The sequence below is a fragment of the Mustelus asterias genome, chromosome 17 (genome assembly GCF_964213995.1).
Source record: "Mustelus asterias chromosome 17, sMusAst1.hap1.1, whole genome shotgun sequence".
In the NCBI taxonomy this organism is placed as follows: domain Eukaryota; kingdom Metazoa; phylum Chordata; class Chondrichthyes; order Carcharhiniformes; family Triakidae; genus Mustelus; species Mustelus asterias.
In genome coordinates this window covers 24,016,735-24,029,093 of record NC_135817.1, presented here as the reverse complement: position 1 = coordinate 24,029,093, position 12,359 = coordinate 24,016,735, and the positions used below count along the sequence as shown (strand labels likewise).

Here is a 12,359-nt window from a genome sequence, read left to right as displayed (position 1 = left end):
TTGTTTGCTAACTGGTTTTGAAGAGGAGTTTACGGCTATGAGGAATATTGCTTAAATTGGAACTGATAGAGATAGACTAGCATTTAAGAATTGTAGCTTGCCATGTTTAAGTATTTCAATTGGGAAAAGTTATGCTAATTCTTTTTGTTATAGCTAAACTGTATTGTTAAATAAAGTTTGTTTTAATATAAGCTTCCTAGTGGGTCAATAGAATCACACTTGGAGTGAAATAACTTATCCTCACACGAATGCCAACATAGAAAAAATACTTGGGGGGTCTAATCAGGCTTCATAACATACTTTGGGGTTTCTAATAACCGTGAACATTGTTTATCATGCAGTCCACATGCTTCTTTCTGGCAAAACAACCCAAGCTTCTCTTTAATATTTGACAACTATGTCATGGGTTGTTAGGCAGACTTCAGAACAGACTCACATGACCGCCTTCATTTTTAACTTTAAGACACAGTCCCAAAACATAACAATTTTATAGACCTCAAAGTTTTAACAATACTCTCAACCTGCCTGGAAGACTGCAGCTCAAAAAGGTCAACACCATCCAGAATAAAGCAGCCCACGTGATTGACAGTCCATCCACCACCATCAACATTCACTCCCTCCACCACTGAAGCACAGTGGCAGCAGTGTGCATCATCTACTAGATATACTGCAGCAACATGCCAAGATATCCTTGACTGTACCTTCCAAACCCAGAACCTTTACCAGTTAGAAGAATGATAGCATCAAACCAACACGTTTGCCACCACTTCCAAGCTCCCCTCCAAGTCACATACTATTTATCATGGAAATATAGATAGCTTGTTCATTCATCGTTGTTATTTTAAAATCTTGAAACTCCTTCTCTAACTATGGGAGGAGCTTCGTTTCATGAACTGCAGTGCTTTAAGAGGTTAGCTCATCAGCACTTTCTCAAGGGCAACTAACAATGTACAATGAATCCTGGCCTTGCTAGTGACAACCACATTCTGTGAATCAATAAAGAAAGAAAAAAGAAAATTAATCAGACTTTATCTTTGTGCAGGAACCTTTATCTTCATTTTTCACTGTGCGGCCAAAGAAAATGTTCAGAAACAGTGGAGGAGGTATCTGTGCTGTGGCAAATTTAGGCTGGCTGAGAATTCAGGTGAGACAGTCTTATTCTCAGGTACCTTTACATTGTGCAGTGCTCCTCAACCAATGTCGAACTGGAAGGACCACCCTCAGCAATGATGCCTCATGCCACATCGCAGTGTGATAGACCATTGTCTGTTCCTTTAGTTTCCCAAGTATGGGAAGGGAATGTTATTTCATCCATTTTGCAGGTGAAGCCTGACTACCTTACTGAGTATCAAGCTAGGCAATGATTATATAATTCATCAAAGAAGTCAATCTTGGAATTGCTAGATTAATGTACCTGTACCCAAATCCCACATACATCTTTTTTTGAAAGACACTTACTTTTGTGGAATTCTTGAGCACGATGAAAAACTAAAACCATGAGATCATGGGGTGAAATTTGTAGGTGCTAGCCATTTCGAAGTAAACAACATGTATGAAAATAAACCACTGCAATAAACTGCAAGTAAATAAGAGGACCTAGTTCAGTATTGCTGAATCAAGAGACACATCAAAACTTTTCATCTTGCACTCATCAGGACATTTCATAAGAAGCCAATATCAGGGGAAAACAACAATTTGTATTGAATAGGAACATGTACAACATAATGTCTGTTTCAGCTAAACAGAATAAGTGACATCCATTTGCTGACTCATTTCTCAGGAAAATGTCTTTGCCCAATCAGGGTCAAGCTGCCTTGTTTAAATTTCAAACAATGCTTGGCAGTTAACTGTCAGTCGTCATCAACTGGTGCTTCTCCATAGCAATGCCTCTACTTATCAGAGTCCACTTGCCAACCAATCAACATCCTCTTCTCAGACAGTATAAATTGTTGTTTTCCCCTTACATTGACATTCATATGAAATGTCCTGATCGTAAAGAAAAGCTTTGACATGTATTTTTGTTCAGCAACATTCAAGTGACTAAATGAATAAAAGACCTATTTCATGATGCCCTCCTCTCACCATGTTGCGCACTCACTCTTTTGCAGTGTATTAAAGAGAATATCACTTAACTAACATACTGGGTGAAATTTTACCATTTTTTCACAGTGTGTGGCAGCAGGCAGGAAAAGCGGCATTAAGGCTGTTGGCACTAATGGTGACTTTTGCCGCTTATTGTTAGGAAGATAGTGCAAAAATCTTCAAGGGGAGAGTGTCATGATGTTACATTGATGGGGCTAGCTATGATTGGTTTAAAGGCCAATCTAGTTCATCAAAGTTAAACTGGAACCCCTCCCTATCCCCTCCACGAACCTCCTCCGACACTGCCCCTGCACAAGAGACAGTGTGAAGATGCACTGATCGGGTATCGCTAGACATGACCATCTCCCTCTGAGCGATACACCCACCTGAGTTCCTCTGGGAGGTCTGCTCACCAAGTACATGCTGTGGGAAAGCAGTTGCAATTCAGGCCAGTATGCCCTTTTGCTGACGTGAATGGATTATCTAACAGGGGATGATCAGATGTAGAGACCTGTTAATGAGATTCAGATTTATTATAGTAGTATTCTTGACTTTGAACATCAGTGTGATAAACCCCATGCAGTCCATGGCGAATCACTGATTGATCTCCCTGTGGGATTCATTGAAAACGAGTTCCTCTGGTAACAGCAGTGGCCTGCCCAGCTTGAACTCATTACCTGAGTCTTTTATAAGGCAGGCCCAGGACTGGGCCTGCTGAACTGTAGTTCCAGGCGGGGACTAGTGTGTGTATACCATGGTAGTGGTTTCACTTTGCATTCTGTAATGAACCATGTTCCTTTCCAGATGGGCTTCCTGAGTCGCTACGTTTGATGGGGGTTGGGGACATTCTTACTGTTGTGTACTGGGGCAGCCTATAAAAATGGCACCTCATTCTTTAACAAATAAGTTGCTGACAAGGTGTGCTTAATTCGACATTGTGGAATGCAGCCACTTGGCTTCTTTTTTTGAATCTCCACAATGATATGGCAGAGAAAGGCACCATTGGGGCGAACGGTTTCAGCGCCGCTTTTCCTGTCTGCTGCCAGACTCTACATGAGAAAGGGAAAAATCCACCCAAGGAGTGGGAAACATTCATAAATGATCTTGAGGTAGAACAGAGCATGTATTAATAAACTTGTTTAACTCACAGACTGGAGCAGAACAGCAACAAATAACACAAAGAAGCTACAGCCTCTGGTCCAAGCCATGTCTCTGTCTTCAACCTCAAACAACTCCTTGCAGTCCAACTCCTCGCTATATCAAATCCGGGACTACTCCTGTCACCCCATTGTGAATGGTGAGCATAGCTGACAAGATATGTATCTGCCAAATTGGCCGAGTTTAATTAGAATAATGAGCTTCAGCTTGCTTTTGTTGCAATTTGATCTCCGTGCTTTGATTCAGAATGCATTACACAAAAGGGTGTTAGATGTCGATTCAATAATAATTTTAGAAGGATATTAAGCATGTACATCAGAAGGAAAAAAATGTCGGGCTAAGATGAAAGAGCAGGAGAGCAGGTTGAATTTGATAGCTCCTTCAAGCTGGATTGGGAAAGATGGGCTGAACAGCCTTCTTCCGTGCTGTAATTCTTTGATTAAGGCAATGTTTTCTGCTGCTTAACTCCAATGATAGCAGGAAGAATGTTAGAAGTCCCAGAGATCAGCTGAAAAAAAATTATTTTTCCTTGCCTGTGTTACTCCCCCAAAAAAGGCAAGAAGAATGGATAATAAAATGTTTCCTTTTTTAATTGGCTGTTGCTTACAAGCCTAGTCAATGCAGTTTTGGAGAAAATCATGAAGACAAGAGCTTTTTATTGTTTATCTGAGGGAAGTTAAAACAACTAAGTGAGAATTAGCCCAACAACTGAGGTGGAGTCAGTTTTAGGATGAGGCAGCCAAACTCTTTGGCAGATATCTATTTCTTGTGTGCATTGAATATTGTTGTTGGTGAGAGAGAGAACACTTAAGGATAACTCAATTGGAAACAAAAACTCTACTTTTTAAAAAATTTGTTCATGGATGTGGGCATCGCCAGCATTTATCTAATTGAGTGGCATTTGAAGCTCTTTCATGGACCAAATGTGATTTTACAGCAATCATTTCATAGTCATCATTAGACTTTTAATTGCAGATTTTTATTGAATTCAAATTTCACTATGGTGGGGTTTGAACCTGGGTCCCCAGAGCATTACCCTGGGTTTCAGGATTACTAGCCCATTGACAACACCACTACGCCACCATCTCCCCAACTACTTTCAGGCTTTAATAGACCATTACAGTAATGCTGGTATTTTAAATAGTTGAGCACAGCTCCACCCACAGGCACTTCAAGTAAGTAGACAGTAAACTGCCTGAAACCTCAATGTGCCACAGTTGCACATTTTATTTCCCCTCATAGGAAATGGAAAATCTTAGGCCTGAATCTTTGCTCCCGGCAGTGATGGGACATTTCCCGTCCCTGCAAATTCAACCTGTGGTCAAACCACAGGAGCCATGCTGACATAAAATAAAAGCAAATTACAGGGATGCTGGAATCTGAAACTAAAAGAGAAAAATGCTGGAAAATCTCAGCAGGTCTGGCAGCATCTATAAGAAGAGAAAAGAGCTGTGTTGGAGGAACACCATCTCATCTTCCGGCTAAGCACTTTACAACCTTCTGGTTTTAACATCGAATTCAACAATTTCAGATGATTTGCTCTACCCCACCTTGACCCCTTTATTTTCATTCTATTTTATTTAATTTTTTACAATTCTCTACCTTTTATTTCTTTATTGTCTTTCTTCATTTTTTTTCCCCCCCCCACTCTTTCCCCCACTCTTTCCCCCACTCTTTCCCCCACTCTTTCCCCCACTCTTTCCCCCAATCTTTCCCCCACTCTATCCCCCACTCTATCCCCCACGCTTCCCCCACGCTTTCCCCCACATTTTCCCCACTCTTTCCGCCACTTTATCCCCCCTTTCCTTATCTTTTCTCCCCTTTGCTTCCCCTTTTCTAAATTTTACCTCTGTCCTATCCATTCCCCCCCCCCCCCCGCATCTTCATCTGTCACAGCTTACCCTCTCATTTTAGCTTCTCTGCCATTTGGCCATTCACACCCTTTATTCTCTCTGTGGACAGCCATTAGCAGTCCTTTCCCCTGGTTTCTGTGGCTATGACTCATCTTTCATTCCCTCACCCTGCAGTATAAATATCTCCCACTTTCTATGCCTTTTAGCTTTGACAAAGGGTCATCTGGACTCGAAATGTCAGCTCTTTTCTCTCCTTACAGATGCTGCCAGACCTGCTGAGATTTTCCAGCACTTTTTCTCTCGACGTAAAATAAAGTTGTGTCTATTGATGGCATCAGTACTTCAAAACAAGCTTAATTGATAAAATAGCATTCAATTCATTGAAATCCCTTCAACTAATCTCTTAAGAAAACAAACTGCGGAAAGGCACTTCGAGGGGGATCTGCATACTGAGGTAATATGGGCTGAAGTTAGAAATAGGAAAGGAGCGGTCACGTTGTTAGGAGTTTACTATAGGCCCCCAAATAGTAATAGAGATGTGGAGGAAGAAATTGCTAAGCAGATTATGGATAGATGTGGGGGTCACAGGGTAGTTGTCATGGGGGACTTTAACTTTCCAAATATTGATTGGAACCTTTGTAGGTCGAATAGTTTGGATGGGGCAGTTTTTGTGCAGTGTGTGCAGGAGGGTTTCCTGACACAATATGTGGATAGGCTGACAAGAGGTGGGGCCACATTGGATTTGGTACTGGGAAATGAACCGGGCCAAGTGTTAGATTTGGTTGTGGGAGAGCACTTTGGAGATAGTGACCACAATTCGGTGTCTTTTGTTATTGCAATGGAGAGGGATAGGGCCGTACGGCAGGGCAAGGTTTATAATTGGGGGAGAGGTAATTATGATGCGATTAGGCAAGAATTAGGGGGCATAAGATGGGAACAGAAACTGTCAGGGAAAGGCACTAATGAAAAGTGGAACTTTTTCGAGGAACAAATACTGTGTGTCCTTGATAGGTATGTCCCTGTCAGGCATGGAGGAAATGGCCGAGTGAGGGAACCATGGTTCACGAAAGAGGTGGAATGTCTTGCAAAAAAGAAGAAGGAAGCTTATGTAGGGATGAGGAAACAAGGTTCAGATGGCTCGATTGAGGGTTACAAGTTAGCAAGGAATGAGCTGAAAAAGGGGCTTAGGAGAGCTAGGAGGGGGCATGAGAAGTCCTTGGCGGGTCGGATCAAGGAAAACCCCAAGGCTTTTTACTCTTATGTGAGGAATAAAAGAATGACCAGGGTGAGGTTAGGGCCGGTCAATGACAGTAGTGCGAACTTGTGTATGGAGTCAGTAGAGATAGGCGAGGTGATGAATGAATACTTTTCTTCAGTGTTCACCAAGGAGAGAGGCCATGTTTTTGAGGAAGAGAAGGTGTTACAGGCTAATAGGCTGGAGGAAGTAGATGTTCGGAGGGAGGATGTACTAGCAGTTTTGAATAAACTGAAGGTCGATAAGTCCCCTGGGCCTGATGAAATATATCCTAGGATTCTTTGGGAGGCAAGGGATGAGATTGCAGAGACTTTGGCTTTGATCTTTGGGTCCTCACTGTCAACGGGGATGGTGCCAGAGGACTGGAGAGTGGCGAATGTTGTTCCTCTGTTTAAGAAAGGGAATAGAAATGACCCTGGTAATTATAGGCCGGTTAGTCTTACTTCGGTGGTTGGTAAGTTGATGGAAAAGGTCCTTAGGGATAGGATTTACGACCATTTAGAAAGATGCGGATTAATCCGGGATAGTCAGCACAGATTCGTGAAGGGCAAGTCGTGCCTCACAAATTTGATAGAATTTTTTGAGGAGGTAACTAAGTGTGTTGATGAAGGTAGGGCAGTTGATGTCATATACATGGATTTTAGTAAGGCGTTTAATAAGGTCCCCTATGGTCGGCTTATGATGAAAGTGAGGAGGTGTGGATAGAGGGAAAGTTGGCCGATTGGATAGGTAACTGGCTATCTGATCGAAGACAGAGGGTGGTGGTGGATGGAAAATTTTCGGACTGGAGGCAGGTTGCTAGCGGAGTGCCACAGGGATCAGTGCTTGGTCCTCTGCTATTTGTGATTTTTATTAATGACCTAGAGGAGGGGGCTGAAGGGTGGATCAGTAAATTTGCTGATGACACCAAGATTGGTGGAGTAGTGGATGAGGTGGAGGGCTGTTGTAGACTGCAAAGAGACATAGATAGGATGCAAAGCTGGGCTGAAAAATGGTAGATGGAGTTTAACCCTGATAAATGTGAGGTGATTCATTTTGGTAGGACAAATTTAAATGTGGATTACAGGGTCAAAGGTAGGGTTCTGAAGACTGTGGAGGAACAGAGAGATCTTGGGGTCCATATCCACAGATCTCTAAAGATTGCCACTCAAGTGGATAGAGCTGTGAAGAAGGCCTATAGTGTGTTAGCTTTTATTAACAGGGGGTTGGGGTTTAAGAGCCGTGGGGTTATGCTTCAACTGTACAGGACCTTGGTGAGACCACATTTGGAATATTGTGTGCAGTTCTGGTCACCTCACTATAAGAAGGATGTGGAAGCGCTGGAAAGAGTGCAGAGGAGATTTACCAGGATGCTGCCTGGTTTGGAGGGTAGGTCTTATGAGGAAAGGTTGAGGGAGCTAGGGCTGTTCTCTCTGGAGCGGAGGAGGTTGAGGGGAGACTTAATAGAGGTTTATAAAATGATGAAGGGGATAGATAGAGTGAACGTTCAAAGACTATTTCCTCGGGTGGATGGAGCTATTACAAAGGGGCATAACTATAGGGTTCATGGTGGGAGATATCGGAAGGATGTCCGAGGTAGGTTCTTTACTCAGAGAGTTGTTGGGGTGTGGAATGGACTGCCTGCAGTGATAGTGGAGTCAGACACTTTAGGAACATTTAAGCGGTTATTGGATAGGCACATGGAGCACACTAGGATGATAGTGAGTGGGATAGCTTGATCTTAGTTTCAGATAACGCTTGGCACAACATTGTGGGCCGAAGGGCCTGTTCTGTGCTGTACTGTTCTATGTTCTATGTTTTTGATCTATAACCACTTGGAGCTGTCAATCAAACTGTTCACTGATCAGGCATCCCACTGTGATAATGTTAGGTTATAAAATCCATCATGCAGCACAAATTCTGTAATTAAAACCCTCAGGTTTATGTCAACAGACAGAGTGAAATATTAAGCATTGATTTATTTTTAAACCCTACACTCTAAATAGAATGGAGCCCAGAGAGTTAAATCTCTTGATAACTTTGATAGTTCCAATGAGTTTTATAAAGTTCTTTGAAAGCTTTGATAGTTCTTTAAAAGCTTTCACAGTCCTTTGACAGCTTGGACACTTTCAGTGAGTTTATGCACTTTAAATGCACAATCATGACTAATTCTAATAATCCCAATGGGCACCAGACCTGTCCCAAAGGTGACTTACCTCTGCAAAATCCTACCCACCATCTTTTGAATGAGATGTTAAACCAGAACCCTATTTCCCTGTTTACCTTCTCAGAAGCATAACAGATTCCATGGCGCTATTTGAAGAAGAACAGGGGAATTCTCCCGATATCCTTGCCAATATTTATTCCTCCACTGACATCCTAAAATCGATTATCCAGTCATTATCACTTTGTTGTTTGTGGCATCTTGCTGTGGGCAAATTGACTGTCATGTTTCTTTCGTCATGACAGTAGATTTATTTGTAGGGAGACAGCACTTACCACAGTTTGCCTCATGATGAGTAATTTGTTTCTGATTCCATTTCCATAGGTGCTAAGCTTTAAAGTTGTGACCTCGCATCCCAGTAAGTTCATTCTGTTTTGCCTGTGGGGTTTAATGGAAAAAGTTTGACATTACTTTAAAAAGTGCCAGTCATCCTCCTGGAATTGTTGGATTTGTACTTTAACTTTGGAATGTAAATAACATGGTTATGAAGATAACAATTCGGCAATCAGTCACTTGATCAGACTTTGCAAAAGCTGTGAATAAAAATACAGTTTGACAAATCACCATGTCTGTCTGGCTGCAGAAACAAACAGTAAAACTTGGAAATGACTGGGACTGGTCCGAACTGGCATTCCATTTTAGGGTATACAAAACCAGTTTAGACAAGTACCCATTTCCAAGTTTTACTGTTTTGTTTCCTTCTGGAAGTATTCTTTAAATTTAGTTTCTATGGAGTAAGAAGCACTGAGATTGTCTCAATACAGAAATTCCAGAAAGCTTGTAGTTTATTTGCCCGAATCGTATTCAGTAAATAAGTGTAATCTGTGTGAATTTCTGCAAACAAGAAAGGATTCAATCCTTTTGTAATGCCAAATCTGCCAGTGTGCTGAGTCAAATTGCTGGGCACCGCGTTCTCGACCAAGAGGGAGAAAGGATCGCACTCATGGTTACAGTCCAGTGACCTCTGACCAATGTGTTGTTTTAAAGTTTATTTATTAAGTGTCACAAGTAGGCTTACATTAACACTGCAATGAAGTTACTGTGAAAATCCCCGACTCGCCACACTCCAGCACCTGTTTGGGTGCACTGAGGGAGAATTTAGCATGGCCAATGCACCTAACCAGCACGTCTTTCGGACTGTGGGTGGACCGGAGTACCCAGAGAAAACCCATTTAGATACGGGGAGAATGTACAGACAGTGACCCAAGCTGGGAATTGAACCCGGGTCCCTGGCATTGTGAGACAGCAGTGCGAACTAGGTGAAACTGGAGGTGGGTTTGGGGAGAGAGTTTTAATCTTCATCATCACCCTCTCCCCACAATGGGCAAGAAAGAGTCGGGGAGGGGGTGGGGGAAAGGGAGGAGGGGGGGTTGGTTGTTGGGAAGGGAGGCATTAAATCTACAAAATCTGACTCCATCACACCTATCAATTTTAACTGCAGTGAATTTGGGATGTCCACAAGAAATGTGAGGTCGCTCAGTGATTAAAATACTCTAGCTCAGTTCCATGGATTTTATGACATTAACGCTGGCCCCTGCTGTGTTTCCCAGAGACCTGGTAGATAAAGTATGTTGGATGTAGTGGAATACAGTAGGATAAAGCGTTTAGAGAAATACCTGGGAAGCAGGAAGAAGCTTCTCCCAATGCTTCAAGCAAATATTCTGTCAACTTTGGACAATCCCTCCATTCCCTAAAGCAGACATTACCTGACCCACCCCCAATTGACCATCCAACTCTTTTCCATCCTTCAATCCACATAGTTTCCTGGTTACCAACATCGGCAGTGGTCCCCAGCTGTGGCCATCTACTGCTGGTGTTTTCCATCCAGCAGCCACTAGACTGTGGAAAACTGAGCAAAAACATAATTATGAGATCTTGATAAATTTGACAGAATATCCCCATGTCAAATATTCCAAGGCTTCCCCCTCCCCTCCCCTTCCCATCAAACATACCCTTGCTCCCTCCCGCACCGCTGAGAGTATCAGGACCTGTGTACTCAATCAAATCAACTGTCTTATTTAATAACTCTCACTCTGTTATAGGCTAATCCCAAGTCAGGTGTAACAAACTGACACTATCTCAAATGGTGTTTTCAAACTAATGCAAACACAAGTGGTTACTAAACTAACGACACTAACTCGAAGGGCGGAATTTTCCGACTGCACTTGCTCCAAAACCGGAAAATCCCACCCAAGGTCAATGGACCTTTGTATTGTCCACACACCCGCCCCCTCATCCCCCCCCCCCCCCCCCCCCCCACCCCACCCCACTCCGCCCACTATGATTCCCGTGACAGGAAAATTCCCCCCATACTGTTTTATGAAACCAACAGTAACTTAATCTGGAGCAACATGCTATTCATTAATGTTATTCAATGATATGGTGCATGAATAATATTGATTAAACAGCGAGTCTGCAAGGTTATGTATCTTCGGATGTAATAATATCAAAACAAAATAAGATGCTGCGTACTGTGGAATTGTCTGTGATGCTTTTCTTCTTTTTAATTCAGGGAGTTTTGATGGTAAGACTGACAATAGGATTCCTGAGGTATTCACCCAGCATCTTCTAAACAAGAAACAATGGTTCATGAAGTGAGAGCTGGACTGTATTATAAGCCCTCCTAGTGGACTGTATTATAAATCCTTCAGTTTCAAAGAACAACCATTCAGTGAGACAGTATTCAACCACCCTGTCTGAATATGGAAACATAATAACTTCAAGAAGTTTTTTGAACTCCATAGATAATACAATAATGTCCATTTAACGTAATAGAATTAAGGTTAATAGCATATGTAATCCTAACAAATATACTTTGGAGCCTTAAGATCTGTCTGCAATTTCCAAAGAAAATTATGAAGGAAAGATTTGATTGTGTTGAGCTATGGTTTATAAAGAGTTTCTACATGATGACTCTGTGGGTGAGAGCATCATATCGACATCAAGGTACTTATTTTTAAAGCACAGTTGACTGCAACTTCTATCAATTGGAATGAAAATTTTGGCTAAAGAAAGGCAAAGTTTTTATCACTTAATTTTATTGATTTCTATTTTATCATAATGATTATTTTATTGAAAAATGACTCCATATGAAGCCACTGTTCCTCACCCTCGCTACTGCCAAAGTTTGACACAATTGCAGATGAGTTACACACGGCTTTAAGTACATGTGAAGTTACTCACATTATCACCTGACATTAAATTGATGGCATCACCTGATGTTTCCTTTTATCAATTTGAGTTGAATGCTTGAAGAATTTTGACTGGCACCCATGCTTACTGACAAGACATCAAAGCTTAACTAATTATATCTAACAGTACTGCCCATGTCCAATCATTCATAGCAGAGTTGATGTTTCCATTAGCTCCACAAGCACTCTTGTATATGGCAGCAGGTACCTGGTATTGGGTTCCTTCAACTCAACCTTGAGCAAAGTCCATCAATGGAGATAAAACTTGAGAAGCAAATCATGATGTTTGTTAGTGGAAAATTGCCCTCATACGTTTCCATGCACTGGATTATTTGAAATGTCCAGGGCTTTATATATAGGCTTCCAAATCTAACATACTAAAGTGACAGTGTCACTCTGTCCATTCTGAAACCTTTACTTTAGCAGTTACAACTTTTTTCACATAACTAAAGAATCATACAGTAAAAATCAAGGTCATAGTGCATGTACCATGAAGTGTAGTACTTTCAATATCATTCTACTCATTATCTCATAGATATATGGGCACAATGCATAAAATACATTGCTGTATTTTTGGGTTTAGTTTTCTGTGAGCATATAGAGTTTATTACTGCATA

The 12,359-nt window shown here is 41.7% G+C and overlaps 1 protein-coding gene across 1 annotated transcript in view; it reads left to right on the top strand.

Moving 5' to 3' along the window:
• LOC144506222 (adhesion G-protein coupled receptor G2-like) overlaps positions 1-11,941 on the top strand; it is a 56,856-nt gene extending 44,915 nt beyond the window's left edge. The window contains exons 12-15 of the mRNA XM_078232082.1: positions 1,043-1,144; positions 3,233-3,379; positions 8,876-8,909; positions 11,064-11,941. Coding sequence (XP_078088208.1) covers positions 1,043-1,144; positions 3,233-3,379; positions 8,876-8,889 — 263 coding nt within the window. The 3' untranslated portion in view covers positions 8,890-8,909; positions 11,064-11,941. The remainder of the gene's footprint in view (positions 1-1,042; positions 1,145-3,232; positions 3,380-8,875; positions 8,910-11,063) is intronic.
• The last annotated feature ends 418 nt before the right edge of the window (positions 11,942-12,359 follow it).